A 14903-nucleotide genomic window follows, 5' to 3' on the forward strand; every position below is an offset into this window, starting at 1 on the left:
TATGAGAGCTTAACAGTTAACATACCATTAACCTACAGACCCCCCCAGCAAAGTAAACCTCTTTCTTTACCTCTGGGATTCCTCATGCTCTCTCTCCACAATGACAGAGCTTGTCTCAGCATTCTGGAGCTGTAGATCAAAAACTCTATACTTATTTAAAGTGTCACAAAAAAGTTTTAATCATTCCAATCTCTCCTTTCTCTTGCCAAGAAAACCTGGCTACTATTTGAAGAAGTTTCTTTTGCAGAAAATGAAGGTTGCCAGATAGGGAAAAAAAACACTCTGAAATAAATGACTGCGCAGTGGACAGCTGTAAAGGAGGACAGTAAAGACCAAGACTTTACAAAAGAGTCCAAGTTCTACCCATGTGCTCTTAGTAGTTGGTTTGCTAAGGGAAGTCAGAAGCTGCACAGTGAATTGATTGCTCTGCTGCAGGTTAGTACTCCCATTGCACTGTGTCTCTAGCAAACAGTGATATACAGTCAGACTAAAAAGGCACAGACTGTATTTAAACACACACATGGACTTCTGTCACAAGCGTAAGGAAGAAGTTATTTCAGTAACTGGCAATCTCCAACCTCTCCCTTCACTCAAACTTTCCAAAATCTTTCTGTATCAGCCATCAAACAAACCACATACTTATTTCTACCATGATACACAAATCCCTGCTCTAAACTCACTTCTACCATTCTACTTGAGGAGCAATACAGAGAATGGAATCCAAACCTACTGCACAAATACACACTACTGAGTAACCACATTGCCACAGCCATTGTCTTCCTTTTCTCTCACAGTGCTTAATGTTAGTTCAGACATGATTGCATCCAGACTGTTACTAATTAATACTGTCAAGTATTAGTGCCCCAGTCAAGGTTCCTAAAGAAGCTAACAAAATATACTTTAAACAAAGACTTTCCAAAAGAAGGGTGATTGCTTTGATATTCACACAAATGTCTAATCAGACATGCACTTTTCATCTTAATACAAAAAGTTAAACCAGAATGCCAGCTTGAAGTGGAGCACTAACCATGACACAAACCAGACTCCCAAACCAAACATTTCACCTATAAAAGAGGTCAAAAAGAATCTATCACACTATTCTCCAAAATGAATGAAAATTACATACAAGACACTGGAAGTAAGACTTGCAGCTTTAATACAGTGGCAGTTGGCTGGCACGTTGCTATCTTAGAACCTTTTAAGACAAGAGGCTGTTGGAAGAATTTAGATTTGGCAGTTCCTGCCAAGACAGTGTCAATAAAGCAACCAAAAATGGCAGGAGGCAAGTATGATGGATACTTACGTATCTTATGCACTTAAGAGGAGACCCTTGCAAGATGTCTATCCGAGAAACCACAACTCTTGGTCCAGAACATGCCTTAAAAGGATTTTAAAGTGACAAATAAAGCCAAATAACATCACTCTGAATCTTGTAAGCTTTCCCTAAAGGATTAATCATCTTTGCAAAGCAAGAGCCTGCTGCCAACAAAACTAGAAGGTCCATTAGGGTCTCAGTAAAACAGTGCCTACAGTTCTGATACTTTCTGTCTGGATGCTTGTGATGTCTTAAAAGAAATTAAACAGATCAAACACTAAAACAGGACTTCAGGCTTGTGAGGTAAAGCCCATCTTGTTATAGAGACACAATAAAAACCTTCCTGTGACAATGGCACAACTGAGTGGATCCATGCCAGCACAAACCCTCCTACAGGGAAGAAGAAAGGATAAAACAGAACAGGGAAAATCTGGAGACATGAAAATAGTCTCATCTCCAAGCTCTTTCTTATCTGTATTCTGTCAGGCAGCCCACTCTTGAAAGCAGACAGAGGAGTCAGCCAGTCACACCTTTAGCCTTAGCTTGAAAGCCTTTTCTGAACTGTAGTGAAGGGTTTGACTCAGGCTTTCAGAGCTGGTGCGCTGTCCTATATATCTGCTTTTCAGCCTGACAGATGAAACAAACCTGTATTTCTGTATTTGTTCCCACAGTTACTGCAGACAAAAAGGGACATAGATGACCAAAATTCACCTCCAGAAACACCTTCACATTCTTATTACAGTGACAAATTCAGAATTACAGATTAAATAAATGAAATTGCACTAAGGAGTCCTAGAAGCATCATCCACAGTCTTCAACACCAGAGAGCTGTTCTAGACTAAAGGAAGTCTATAGAAGAGACCAAATCAAAATCCTTGAAAAAGTCAAAATAGTTTAGCTTTAAAAATCCCAATTTGCTATGTGATGCAAATATGAGATACTCAAATAAGAACTTGAAATTAGGAAGTCCAACATGTATCATTTGTCTATAAAGAATCTATTTTTACCAGTTACGCTGGAAGACTAAAGTGATGTCACTCTTCATTCAGAGATTCTTATCCCACAACTCAGGAAGTCTTTTTATTTTAGCTTAGGATTCTACTAAAGCTAACCTTAAAACCCACTCATATCAATCTATCTGGTAATAACCTAATATTACAATCTGTATATATATTACAAACTGTATTAAATGCTTTTATGTAGACATGACTAAGTTTACAGTTGACAGTTGCATTCAATAAGCAGTAAGATGACAACAGTGACAGGTTAAACACAGGGAGCACATGTAGAGAGAGAACATCTTATGAGACTGAAAAACACAGGCATAGTGTGTCTCCCTCCTCCTCTACTGTCCACAAAAGCTGGTGTAAAAGAAGGATATTACTAACACCTATAAAAACACTACTTCAGATTCTTATACCAATACTACTTCTATTGTCATCACAAACGAAATGTATTTATGAATTAATTCACCCTTGACTGAGACACAGGAGAGGCTTTAACTTAAATTTAGAGGCCATAAGCACACAAACAGTGTACAGGCCAAATTCTTCATGCCCCTTACTAGGCCATTAGGTAAAGAAAACTGAAAAAAAGACAAAATGAATTTTTGAGGAGAAAAAACCTCTGAATCCCACAAAATATGAAGGCTTGTCTCCCAGGCACCTGGCACAAGCACAGGGTTCACTCCTTGCCCAGTGCTCTATGCATAGTAAAACCTAGAGGTGTTTAATGTCCCTTACATCTTTCTCCTTATCTCTAGGAAACAAAAAAGAGATTATTTACCAATTATATTAGCCAGATTAGAAAGATAAAGTACCAAGGCAATTTTCTGGCTTTTATGGGGAGAAAAAAGTTTCAGAAAAAAAGCATGAGTTGCAGACAGCTAGACACAGCAGCAACAGCCTTCCCTATATCAAATCTGGAGACACAGAAAAGTCAGAGCATCTAAACCACAGCAAGAAAAATCATTCATTAAGCAATACATGACTGCACAGGTGAACAAGCAAGGAAGGAGGGAAACAGGAGCCAAAAGGAGAAGCAAGAACTCTGTACACATTTAATTGTGAAGTCTCAGCAGAAGAAATCAAATGAGTCACGAGAAGTTCCAGCTCCAAGGACCCCCGCACGGCAGACCTCTCTAATCAGCCAAGAGAAACAATGAAGCAGAGAAGTAAAAAGACAGCAGGTCTTCAATGCACAGACCAGAATTTGATATTAAATATTCAACCAACAAATTCAGGCACTGCACTTTAAGGAATAAACACTTCTTTTTGCTCAGTATGAAATGAAACACAGCCTTAGTATGGCTGATTGAATTGCTTCCCTGACTGGGTGCTCTTACTGTGTGAACATTATCTGCAGGGGAACACACTTCTCTACAGGCATTTGCCTGGCTCTGTGAACAAAGAACATACCATCTTTTACTTCTCCAGCAAAAAAAGCTGCCCCAGACAAATAAAATGAAATAATGGAAATAGTAAGGTCTACGCTTGCAACACACTCACTTCACACAAACAGGCCCAGCAGCCACCGTATTTCTGCTCTTCCAGACCACAAGGATGCTTGAGAAAATGCAGAAGAGTCACTGCCTAATAGCTTATCTGCCCTCATTTACATTTTACACAAACAAAGCCACAATGAGAGGGAAAGACATTCTCTGACTCTGTACTTCAGAATATTCAATTGCTGGAGAATGAAATAACAGCTTCACATAACTACTTTCCAAGAAAAAAATAGTCTACCACCACTTGAAGGTTTGAAAGGGATTAGAATCTTGCTTTTGGGAACAGCTAGTGTGACTAGTGTCCTTCAGAAAGAGACTTCATCCTGAAACAAAGGACGTGGAGCTTTAACAACATGTCATCTCAAGTATGTGCCACTGCAGCAAGTGAATGTGCAAATTAAAATAGTAGGGAAGTTGACAGCATCCTTTGCTGGCAGCTGCAACATAACATCCCAGATTTTTTGAGGAGTTCACAGCTCCCATCAAACACACCACCCTACTACACTATAACCATAGTCTACTTCTACAACCATGCTCAGAATTATCCTATGTTTTAATTGCAGTATACACAAATGGGAGAAAATTCAGTGAAATACTTAAGGCTGTTCAGGGAAAATCCCATATTTAAAAGAAAATTCCTGAAGGCAGGCTAGAAAGGTTATGATCTCTTTGCTGCTAGAATGGATTTTAACCTAAATTCCTGTGCTTCTGGTCTACAAGCCATCTAAATAATACATTACTACATTCTTCCATTTATTAGAAAGGGTTTGCAATAAACTTTTTTTTTTTTCTGGGGTATTCTCTAGAAGTCCAAAAGAAGATGCTGCAGAACAAACTTTAAAAGTTCATCAGCAGAATCACCCAGAAGGAAATACAGTGACTAGCAGGAATATTCTTCTAATGTTTGGATGCAGATCCAATCCTCATTTTAACACAAGAGGCCTTTTTATCTCTTTACAGGAAACGAAGCCCTAACACAGATTCACAATCACCAAATTTTAAAAAATCCTTAACAAAACAAAAAAACCCCAATCCTGGGAATGTCAGCTAATTTGACAAAGCTGCAAAGAAAGAGCCAGAAAATGCTACAGGACATGTTTGTCTGTCTCCTATAGCGTCAGACCAAAGAACTAAGTCTTGCAAAGCCTCTTAGTGACTCTTGTTCTGTCTCAAGATTTGACAACACTAGTAAACTCTTGGCTCTCCATCTGTTCCACTGGAGAAAAAGATTCTCATTTTCCTTATTTAACCAGTCTTCTAAATGTGGTTGAGCTATCTAATGTGTTGAAGGTAGTCTACAACATCCTTAATTTTCATAACAGAAATTACAAGACCTATTTCTAGCAATCAATACTCTATTTACTGATTGAATTACTTAACTTGTTCCTGCAAGAAGCCTAAGGTGTCTTTGATTGATAAACAGCAGGCAACCAGAAAGTAGTCCTGTGCTGAGAACACAGGCAAGCAAGAGGGCTAGGCAGCACACACACTTACTCAAAATCTTCAAATTCCAGATCATTTCCCTCCACAGATGGGCTTGAGTTCTCTGAAGTGGAAGCAGAGGAAGAGCGGAGACGGTTTTGCTGATAACGCATAGAGCGTTGTCGAATACTGTCCCTCCGGGAAAGATACTGGATCATCCTCTGAGCATAATATGCAGCAGGAGACAACCTGAGCAATAAAAAGATACACAAATACTCATTACATAACTACAGAATGACAGCCAGTCCTATTTTTCCTTTTGAACTCCAAGTGCCAGGCCAGTAACAGCCTATCACAAGGTTGTATTTTATCTGTAAGATAGATTAAATACAGAAAGCAAGGAAAAGTAGTTTTCCTTTTATATGCTATACTCCCACATGATCCCCTTTGCAAACAGAAGCACCACACAGTACCTACAGACAAAAAGCTCATCCACAGAAGAGAGAAATCTGCTTCACAGTACACTCTGGAGCTCACTGATTCATTTATTATCAGTTCACTCTAGTCAGCTCAGCAAGTACCACTTATAAGAACTAAACCCAGTTCCAATGTGAACTCTGCCTGCAATGCCAAACAGCAGCACTGTTCAAAAAACACTGAAGGAAGGTGCTGTTGTTTTGATGGTAGTTAGGGAGTACCATGGAATATCAAGCAGGAGAAAAAAAGGTTTCACATCTTTAACTACTTTGTAATGGTAAATGGTAGGGATTTTATATAGTGGCAATTTTATCAGATCCACTAGGTATATGTTAAGTGGAGCTTTAAAAGCCTTGCATCCCACCTGAAAGGAAATCTTTCCACTGTAATTAACTCTTAATTCTCTCTCATGCATTACCTAGCATTTGTTTGCATCAGCTATCACACACCAGTACTACTCTCTTGAGACAGGTGAACACATACTCTCTTTTCCTACCCTGTGTATATCCACAGCTCCTCACACATGTCTTCTGTGACACACTTATTCAGTGTTAAAATCCAGACACCTCAGATGCTTGATTTATCATTTCATTAGCCTTATTTGAATAGACTTGAATTCTAATTTGGGGGGAGGACAAGTTTAGGAGACAGATTACAGGTTCAGGGGTGTTAAAATTTAAACCAATAAGCATCAAAAGGGGAAGAGGAACAACACACTCAGCTTGATTCCTCCTGAATATTTTATGCACTGTTTAATGCCTACATAAAGAAGAAGGCTTTGCTGGACAAACACATCACTTCTCTCTACTCCCCGTAAGACTTAATAGGCCAAATACAAATAAGCAAGGCATTACAGATGCACATTAATAGATGAGGAGCTGCTCTCTTCTCTGGGCTTTTCCATAAGCCAAAGCCTTTGTGCATGCCTAAAAAAAAATCTACATTAAAATACGTACAGAGAAAAAAAAAAACAAATAGGGGATTCAGGCAAACACTGGAAAACATGAACAGTGGTCGCAGCAGTCCAGCAGTGTAACCACTGAAACTTGTATTTTCCCAAATATCACACCAAGGGAGAATTTTACAGAAGAATATGAAAAATTAGTTTAGCAGTCTTCTAAAATTATGCAGGACACCAGAAAAAAAAAACCATGGTGATCCCTGTTAGAAGAAAGAGTAGGCAATAAACAGAGGCCATAACCGATGACAAGATGCCAGATTCAGCTCCCTGACAGCACATGGTGTGTGCACTGAATAGACTGTGAAAAAGATCTCCAAAGACAACACAAGAAGCTTAAGTCTGATACACAGAAAGGTGTAAGGGATAAAATACTTCCTAGCTCCTTATATTTTTTTCTAGAAATATATCCAACAAACATCCTGTGATGCTTTATACATATATATAATTCTTATTGAGTATTTCTATATAAAAAAAACATTATTGTAGATGTTCTTTGATGACAGCCCAATTTAATTCTTCTGCAGATTATTTTCTGAGCCCAGTACATATGGGCTGACAGAACAGCCAAGCTGACCTTAGTGAAGTTCAGCAAGGCCACTGAGAAATACTGCTGCAGTCTACATCAAAATATTCATTCTAAATCTGAGGGAACTTCATAAAATATTCTCCCCGCCTCAGTGCTGACCCAGGTTATTCAAATATAGCACCATAAATGAAGTAAATGCAGAAACAAAACTAACACATATACACACTCTCAAAAATAAATTTTTCAGATCATGCAGTTTATGTACTCTTTCAAAAAGACTCCATTGGACACAGCATGGTCTTAAGGAGGTATATATATTTAATATATATTTAAAACACAAACACAGACACACACAGATGTTTATTAATAGATACAGATTTTTCGTACTTTGTTTCATGTTTCCATCTTGTTATTTAACTTCTCAAATACATTACTTTACATTTGGAACTTATGATGCTACAAAAAACCTTCAAAATGCAGTAACACCCCTTTTAATCACTTTTCGAATTTCTAACTAGTTGAAGGGACAGTTAAAAATATCCTACTAGACCAGCACACCAGTAAGGTTTACAGAGGAAGACTAATCCTATCTCACTCAAACTTCTATCTGGTACTGATTATGCCTCCACGAATCTCATCCTCTGAAAGGACAGTGATATTTACCAGAACAAATTAACCCTCTTAGAAGAGTTTCGAAACAGGACTTTTCTTCCAAAGCTCTTTATAAACTCAAGCTACTATAGCTTCTACCACAACCTAAAACCACTTAGCTGTCACATGAAGAGCACTGTATCAGTTCTAAAATGACTTCAAGTCAAAACATATTTTTGACCATACCCCTTATGCTAGGAAATGTCTAAGGCATTGATCCATTTTCATACATTTTATTGAGCTTCATCACAGTAGACATCTACAGAAGGGGAAAACAGAATTTAGATACCTAGGCAGGCCCTCGTTTTCTTTTTTAAAAGGCAGCTCCCAGAGACCTAGAATCAGTTCTTAAAATCTCTGCTCTATCAATCTGTCTGCTTTGGACAAGGCATTCCAGAAACACGGAATGGTGCACTTCCAGCAATAAAGCAGCTTTTGGCACTCAAAAATTAATCTGAATGTAATAATAGCTTTAAATTAAACTTTATAGAATATAATTTTCCTCTTTCCATATAAATCAATCCCTTTCCCTGCCATTTAGAAGCTTTTACATTTATCAGCATTTCTGACATGCAGTTGCCAAGACCTTCAGCAGTCACCTAGGTTAGTTTCCCAAGGATCTTATATATACAGGCAGCATACTCCACCTTCACTTCACTTCAGTTTTGTTTGCATCATTCCTAAGCCTTTGAATAATCTTTACAAGGCAACTTTCTTCACGATAAATGGAAAAAAGCCAAATATAAGATTTCACCTCTACAAGGCTTTATCTACAGAGACAGTTAGCAAGGAGTTATTTACCAACACAATTATACCATCTGGCCGGTTTGCAACATAGCCTTTTATTTCAGAACTTGTAGTTAAGAGTATCATCTGTATAAAAATGCAGATATTGTGGTTAATGATGAAGAAAACAACTCCACCCCTCCCCAAACCTCACAAAACAACTAACTTCCTTCAGCAACTCAAGATTTAATTTTCAGTGGTATTCCTGTACTCTTATGATAAATCCTAGTAGCCTTCAATTCACAGAGCTATGCAAGAGGTTCCCCAAAAGGCTAAATCAGATATAGTTTACACTTACTGAATTTCCTTATTCATAGCTTTCCTAAACCCATCTAAAGAAAGCTTATTTGTCATGATTTATTCTTTGAAAGTTTCCAAAGCCGCTTGCTGTTCACGATTCTATCATTTCTTCTGACAGAGTCTTTGGGTCACATTATCCCATCTGTTGCTTTCTTAATACACTAAATAGAAACTGCAAAGATAATTTCTTTCCATTTTTGATAACTGCCACATTTGCTTTTTCTAGTCCTTTGAAACACTCCCACCTCTTTTGAAGATTAAGCAGCACTACAGGTGTTTCTATGTCTAATGTCAATGATTCATGACTTTTCAAAAATAATTGTCAGTATTTTGTTCTTAGATAAGTATACATAACCTTCTGGCTATGCTCTCTCTTGTACAGATACATTTATGGAGACAATTCATGCTTCCAAGCACGTTGTCTGCTCACACTAGCTCCTAATTCCCTTTACTGCATTTGAGACTATTTGTTTTTTAATTAATTTTTCTTCAAAAGAGATTTTTAATATATTGATACAGCTCATTTACTGTTGGACCTGTTTGCCACCTAGTGTTCTCCATCCCAAATGATTTCATGAATTCTTATGTGTTCACTTCAACAGTAATTCCTTCCTGTTTTCCTAATTTCCCCCCAGACTTAACAGCATCTGCTCGCTTGTTTTGCTCTTTCCCCATGGCAAGTCATTAAGAAGGAGATAAGCCCAATATTAGAACCATTGCCAGAGGTTTCAGTGAGTTATACTGAAGTTATGCTTTTGCATATAAAACTGAAATGCCTTTAGACTGCATTTAGATCTTACCTGGCTGGATCTGGGTAGATTGGATGTTCCCGGGATCCTGCTCCATCATAGCGAGATAATGAAATGAGGGAAGACTCCAGCAACCTCCTAGAAAGGAAAAACAAGTTACAACATCAAAGACCATTTAGGAACATCCCTCCTATATACGACCTACTTTCTGAAACTTCTTAAGACTATTTCTATCACTAGCACAGAGAATTCTGCAACATACTGAACCACTCACTGATGGCGTAAGTGTTTTCACCACATAGGTGTTCAAAGTTTTATATTCTCACTGCACAGAAGAAAGAACACCTCAAGTAAGGAAGAAGAGTGGTCTCACATCTGCTTCCAAGTTCCAAGAGAAAGATATAGATATCACTTCTCTGGAGACAACCCATCCCAATGTATCAGGTCCATAAACACTACTACTGCACTGACCATCAGTCAAATTCTTACCTACTCAAAAATGGCTACACATGGAATGGGCCAGGGAACATGGGACAAAGAACACACATGTTAACATGTGGACTTTAAGGGCACCACTGATGTCTATCCATAGTAAGATCTTGACTCTTAGTCTCAAGGCTCTGAAAGAGAGGCTTTCAACAACAAAAATTAAAAATGTTCTTTTCCTCTGTATTGTAATCAGCCACAGGGAAAAATACCAAATATTCACTCAAGAAATAAATGTATGCAAATGCAGCCAGTCAGCCTAAATATAAGAGAAGTGAGACTGAGTCATGAAGGCACCAGAATCAAAAGTATATAGCAGGAACATGTCCCCCACCCTGGCTTCTACATGCACCTCTGTCTAGCTTCTGTCATAAACCAGAGGACAGCACTATTTCAAGACTGACTCATGGCCAGTTGCTGCCATTAGATTAACACAAGAGAGATGATTTGGGGCAGGTACAGAAAGTGGAAAAAACAACTCTCACATTTATAAGATTGCTGAGTTCCCTTCCAAGTCTTTCTACCTCAGACCTCCTGCTATTTTGTTTTCTAGTCTGTAACTTAATGAAAGCAGTTGTGGTTTGAAAGTCAAAGAGTTCCAACACCACATCTGTTCTACTCACTCACACACACAGCTGTAGAGAAAGATTTGAATCTTTCAGTCTTAGCCCCACACTCATAATAATCCCTTAGCCTTTGCAGTGCAGGACAGCAAGTATCAACATAAGAAGCAGGAAGAAGGACCAGATAAAATCAACACCCAACCTCCCATTTTTAGCCATACAAAGACAGCAGAATTGCAAGTGAGAAATCTTTTTTCCTAGCAGCAGCCCATCCATCAGGATCTCAAGAAAAATGTTTACTGTCTTCCAGCAATTAAAAAAACCAAACTTAAATTTTACATTATAGATCTAGGATACAGAAAACAGTAAGAGATTGCCTCAGTTTCCCAGCTGGAAAGGTGTGTGTCAGCTTGAGAAACTTGCTGCAAAGCACTGGGACTATGCATAAGGCAAGAAATCCTGTCCTTTCTAGCACAAAGTTGTTTGGCAACCATTTGTCTTATTCAAGAACAGTTATTAAATCTCTCAAACCTTGAGTTTAATTAATTCTCCTGGTTCCTAGGTTATTGAGTCAAAAGCTCTAACACTGAATAGTGCCAGATATTATGAATCCCTTGGCTACTCAAAAAGTCCTTATATTTCAATTGTGTCTTACCAAACCCATCCTTCTGCTCCAGCTACATATCAATAAGTGCAAAAAGCTGCCAATCCAGAACAAACAGTGTTACAACTTTATGAGGTATACCTCAAGTCCTATATCTGTGAAGTATACAGGTATACCTATTATTTGCATCACATGTAAACTGCTTTAACTCCTTCTAGGGGAAAGGTAGACAGATTAAAATTAGCAGAAGGGATATTCCACCTACGCAGGCAGCTGGTCCCTTCTAAACCACTGGCTCAGAGTTCAGAGACCAGGTTACTGCCACTGCAATTCCAAAATGCTTATGAGAAATCTGCTTTTCTAAGCTGCTCCAAAACCGGCATTTTGCAAGCAACTTGGATATGCCAAGGCTGCCACCCTACTGGAACAGCCTGCCTAGTCACTGGACTTAGCCAAGGAGAAAGAGCTTCCAGAGCATGCAGATTCTGACAGGGTCACAACCCTAGAAACAGCAGCTTCCTCCTAATGTGAGCAATGCCTATGGTGTTCTGATAATATGTACACACAAATGATCATCAAACTCATTCCTACCAGAAGTCTTGGTACCTATACACTGCATATCCCACCTCCTTTCCCAGTCCTTCAGTATCTGTCCACTAAGTGACACAGTAAAATCAAAGCCACATGGGAAGATGACCAGTACATGCTGCACAGCCTAGCTAACACTATTAGATAAATATGGGTGGTGAATACAAGGTGATTTCTGTCTTCTCACCTTTAGAAAAAATGGCAACTGCCTAAGATGATCATTGACTTTGAGGGCTCACCTTCAGAAAGCATCCAGCAGCTATGCTGAAAGAAATCAAAACCTATACTAAGCGAGGACACCACGAGGGTGCAGGAGCAGGGCACACATCACTGTAACTTGGTGTGGGTCTGCCAGGAGACCCTCTGCTTGGCTTGGGAACAGCACTTTCAGGAATCTCTAACTCTCACCACTACACTGCAACAGATCCTTGAAATATATATTTGAAGAGTCTTGCTATAGCAGGTACTTGGCACCTCAGATGAGAATGGGTACAGGTTACCTTAGTAACCAATAGCTGCCTGAGCCACAGGATGGCCAAGTGTCCAGGTAAAGAGACTTCCTCCAGGCTTCAACAGCCCTGTGACATTACCTGAACAGGCTGAAACTCCATCCCATGCAGCAACAGAAGCTGCTACAGCAGGAGCACCTCCTTCACCAGAAGGGCTCCCTTGGAAGACCAGTAGTTACCATGTCACAAGGAACGGGATTACAAACACTCTGTTAAATAGATTCCCCAGAACCCTCTCTGAGCTTGCACTGCCCAAGTTGAATGGTCTCAGTTAAGATGGCCTTTCCAGTAGAGCCTTCCAAGCCTGTGAAGAACAAATCCAGCTCCTCCACTACCTCACACTGAGGCACACAGGCCACATACTAGGGCCACATTCAGATCATGTGGACAAAGATAATTAATTCAGTTAAGAGTAACTGCTAAAAGCCAGAGCTGATTTTAAGTCTAATTAGTAGATGTTAATTATGCTACAACCATGCTCTCTCAGATCACAGAGCAACAAGCAGAGGGATATAAATACACATAACAGGCAAAAAATCCAAACCAAGTCAACAAGCAAGCTCATGAGATCCAGACAGACCATCTCTGCTTAATGCTCCAGAGAATAACAATACCTGTACTGAGGTAGAGTACTAAGCACAAATAAAATCCATTTTTAACTAACTCATTCTAGACTTAGCCCTTGAGACCCAAAGTTAAAAATCCAAATGCATTTAATACTGTCAAATGGGTTCAATAATAGATACACTGCTATAATCAAAGTGTCTCATCTGTGTCACTGGTAATGCAACCTACTGTCCCTTAGGAAGGTGAAGGTATTTATCTTAAGGTAAGTCATGCTGCACTCTCCCAAGTCTTTGGTGTCACACTCATAGCTTCTGGCACCCAAAATCTCAAAAGAGACACAGACTATTTGTTTTCAGTAAAGCCAAAGTAAGGTAATCCAGTATCCTACCACAGTAAATGTCAAGTTGGGATCAATTCTGCTGAGAACAAACATAATCAATCCATGGATGAAGAGAAGTAGCTCTGTTGCAGTAAACTGTTAGCCACTAAACATGTGAGTTTCCAACAGAGAAGCATGAAAAGAGAACAGAAATGCATATTGCTTGCTTCTCCTTTTGAAACGTTTCAGCAGATCATGCTTGACTCCTGAATCCTTTCTGCAGCTTACAGCAACCTCCTCCTCTCCCACATCCCCCATTTCTGCTATCCAGATATGTAACAGGCTAACACTAGGTTCTATGGAAGCAATTGCTCCACTATCTCTGTCTAGACAATATGAAATTGTCACAAATGACATATAAAGTACAATTAGCAGAGAAACTGCAATTTCTACTCTCTTCCCCCGCTCACCAGGAAAAAAAATCACCCATTATCATCCTCCAGGTTGTCAGTCAATCCTGCAAATGATGAAAATTAACTCTGCTCACCCTGAGAGATGCTTCTGTTCCAGCTTGCTAAATTAGGAGGAGGGGGATTGTAGTTTTTGTTGGGTTTATTTTTTTTTATTAAAACTACTATAAGATACAAATTGCCTCTGTTCACCAGCATTGAAATCTCAACTCTCTGATTAAGATCAGGCTCCTTTTCTGTCAGACATCAACAGCCCTGGAACTGCTCTACACTTGCTCTGTTAACTCAAGTCTGCAGCAATCACGAGCCAGGGGGTAAAGGAAGCAGACTTCAAGTTACAGGACACCTACAGACAAGGGAGAGAGAAAGAGTGCACAGATAGAAGACATTATAAGCAGAAAAGGGATAATTTTCAGGAACGAAGCTGAATGCCAGAAGCTGCAGTTCAAGGTCATGAAGCAATCTCCTCATAGCACATCACTGGACTATACCCCCACTCTCCCCACAGGGATGAGGATCACCACCAAAGCCGTTTGGGACAGAGCTACTCATTTCAGCAGGCTTTGAGATACTTAACTGCAGCAAATTTAACTTTTCAGTAATAGTTCTAAGGACATGCAGCCCTACACCACATCTTAGATTTGCTGTCACAGCATGAGTGTTACTGAGTAACACTACTGCAAGAGACACAGAGAGAAGGGTTTTCCTCCCCAAAATGGGAGGTGTTAACAAACAGCATTGAGGTTGTTTCCTTAGAATCAAAGGGGTGTTCAGTCAGCTGCCATCCTCCTAAGCTGCTCTACACCAACAACCAGGGCAAACCAGTGAAATGAAGCATTCTAAGGACAGCAATCACACCTACCCCTCCCCTACTCCCAGCCTTCAGCTACGAGCAGAGCTTTAAACAGAAAATTCCTAGTTACCCTTTGAAGGAAAAGTATATTGATGACTCTTGGCAGCCTCTGATTTTCCTCCCCTGATTTTATGTCTTCCCTGAAAAGAGTTTTATATTGCATACTGCCCATTCAGAGGTGAAAATTATCACACTACATATTACATCCCTTTTTCAGCCCTCCAACTTACAGCCAGCTCTCAGTTCCCCTG

The 14903-nt window shown here is 39.4% G+C and overlaps 1 protein-coding gene across 4 annotated transcripts in view; it reads right to left on the reverse strand.

Moving 5' to 3' along the window:
* Positions 1 to 14903, reverse strand: part of AMBRA1 (autophagy and beclin 1 regulator 1) — a 126613-nt gene that overhangs the window by 84180 nt on the left and 27530 nt on the right. For all 4 annotated transcript variants that reach the window (XM_064424767.1, XM_064424766.1, XM_064424764.1 and 1 more), the window contains 2 exons: positions 9745 to 9831; positions 5316 to 5492 (listed from right to left, as the gene is read on the reverse strand). In XM_064424767.1, the coding sequence (XP_064280837.1) occupies positions 5316 to 5492; positions 9745 to 9831 (264 nt within the window). The remainder of the gene's footprint in view (positions 1 to 5315; positions 5493 to 9744; positions 9832 to 14903) is intronic.

Source organism: Passer domesticus, chromosome 6 (assembly GCF_036417665.1).
Source record: "Passer domesticus isolate bPasDom1 chromosome 6, bPasDom1.hap1, whole genome shotgun sequence".
Taxonomy (NCBI): Eukaryota; Metazoa; Chordata; class Aves; order Passeriformes; family Passeridae; genus Passer; species Passer domesticus.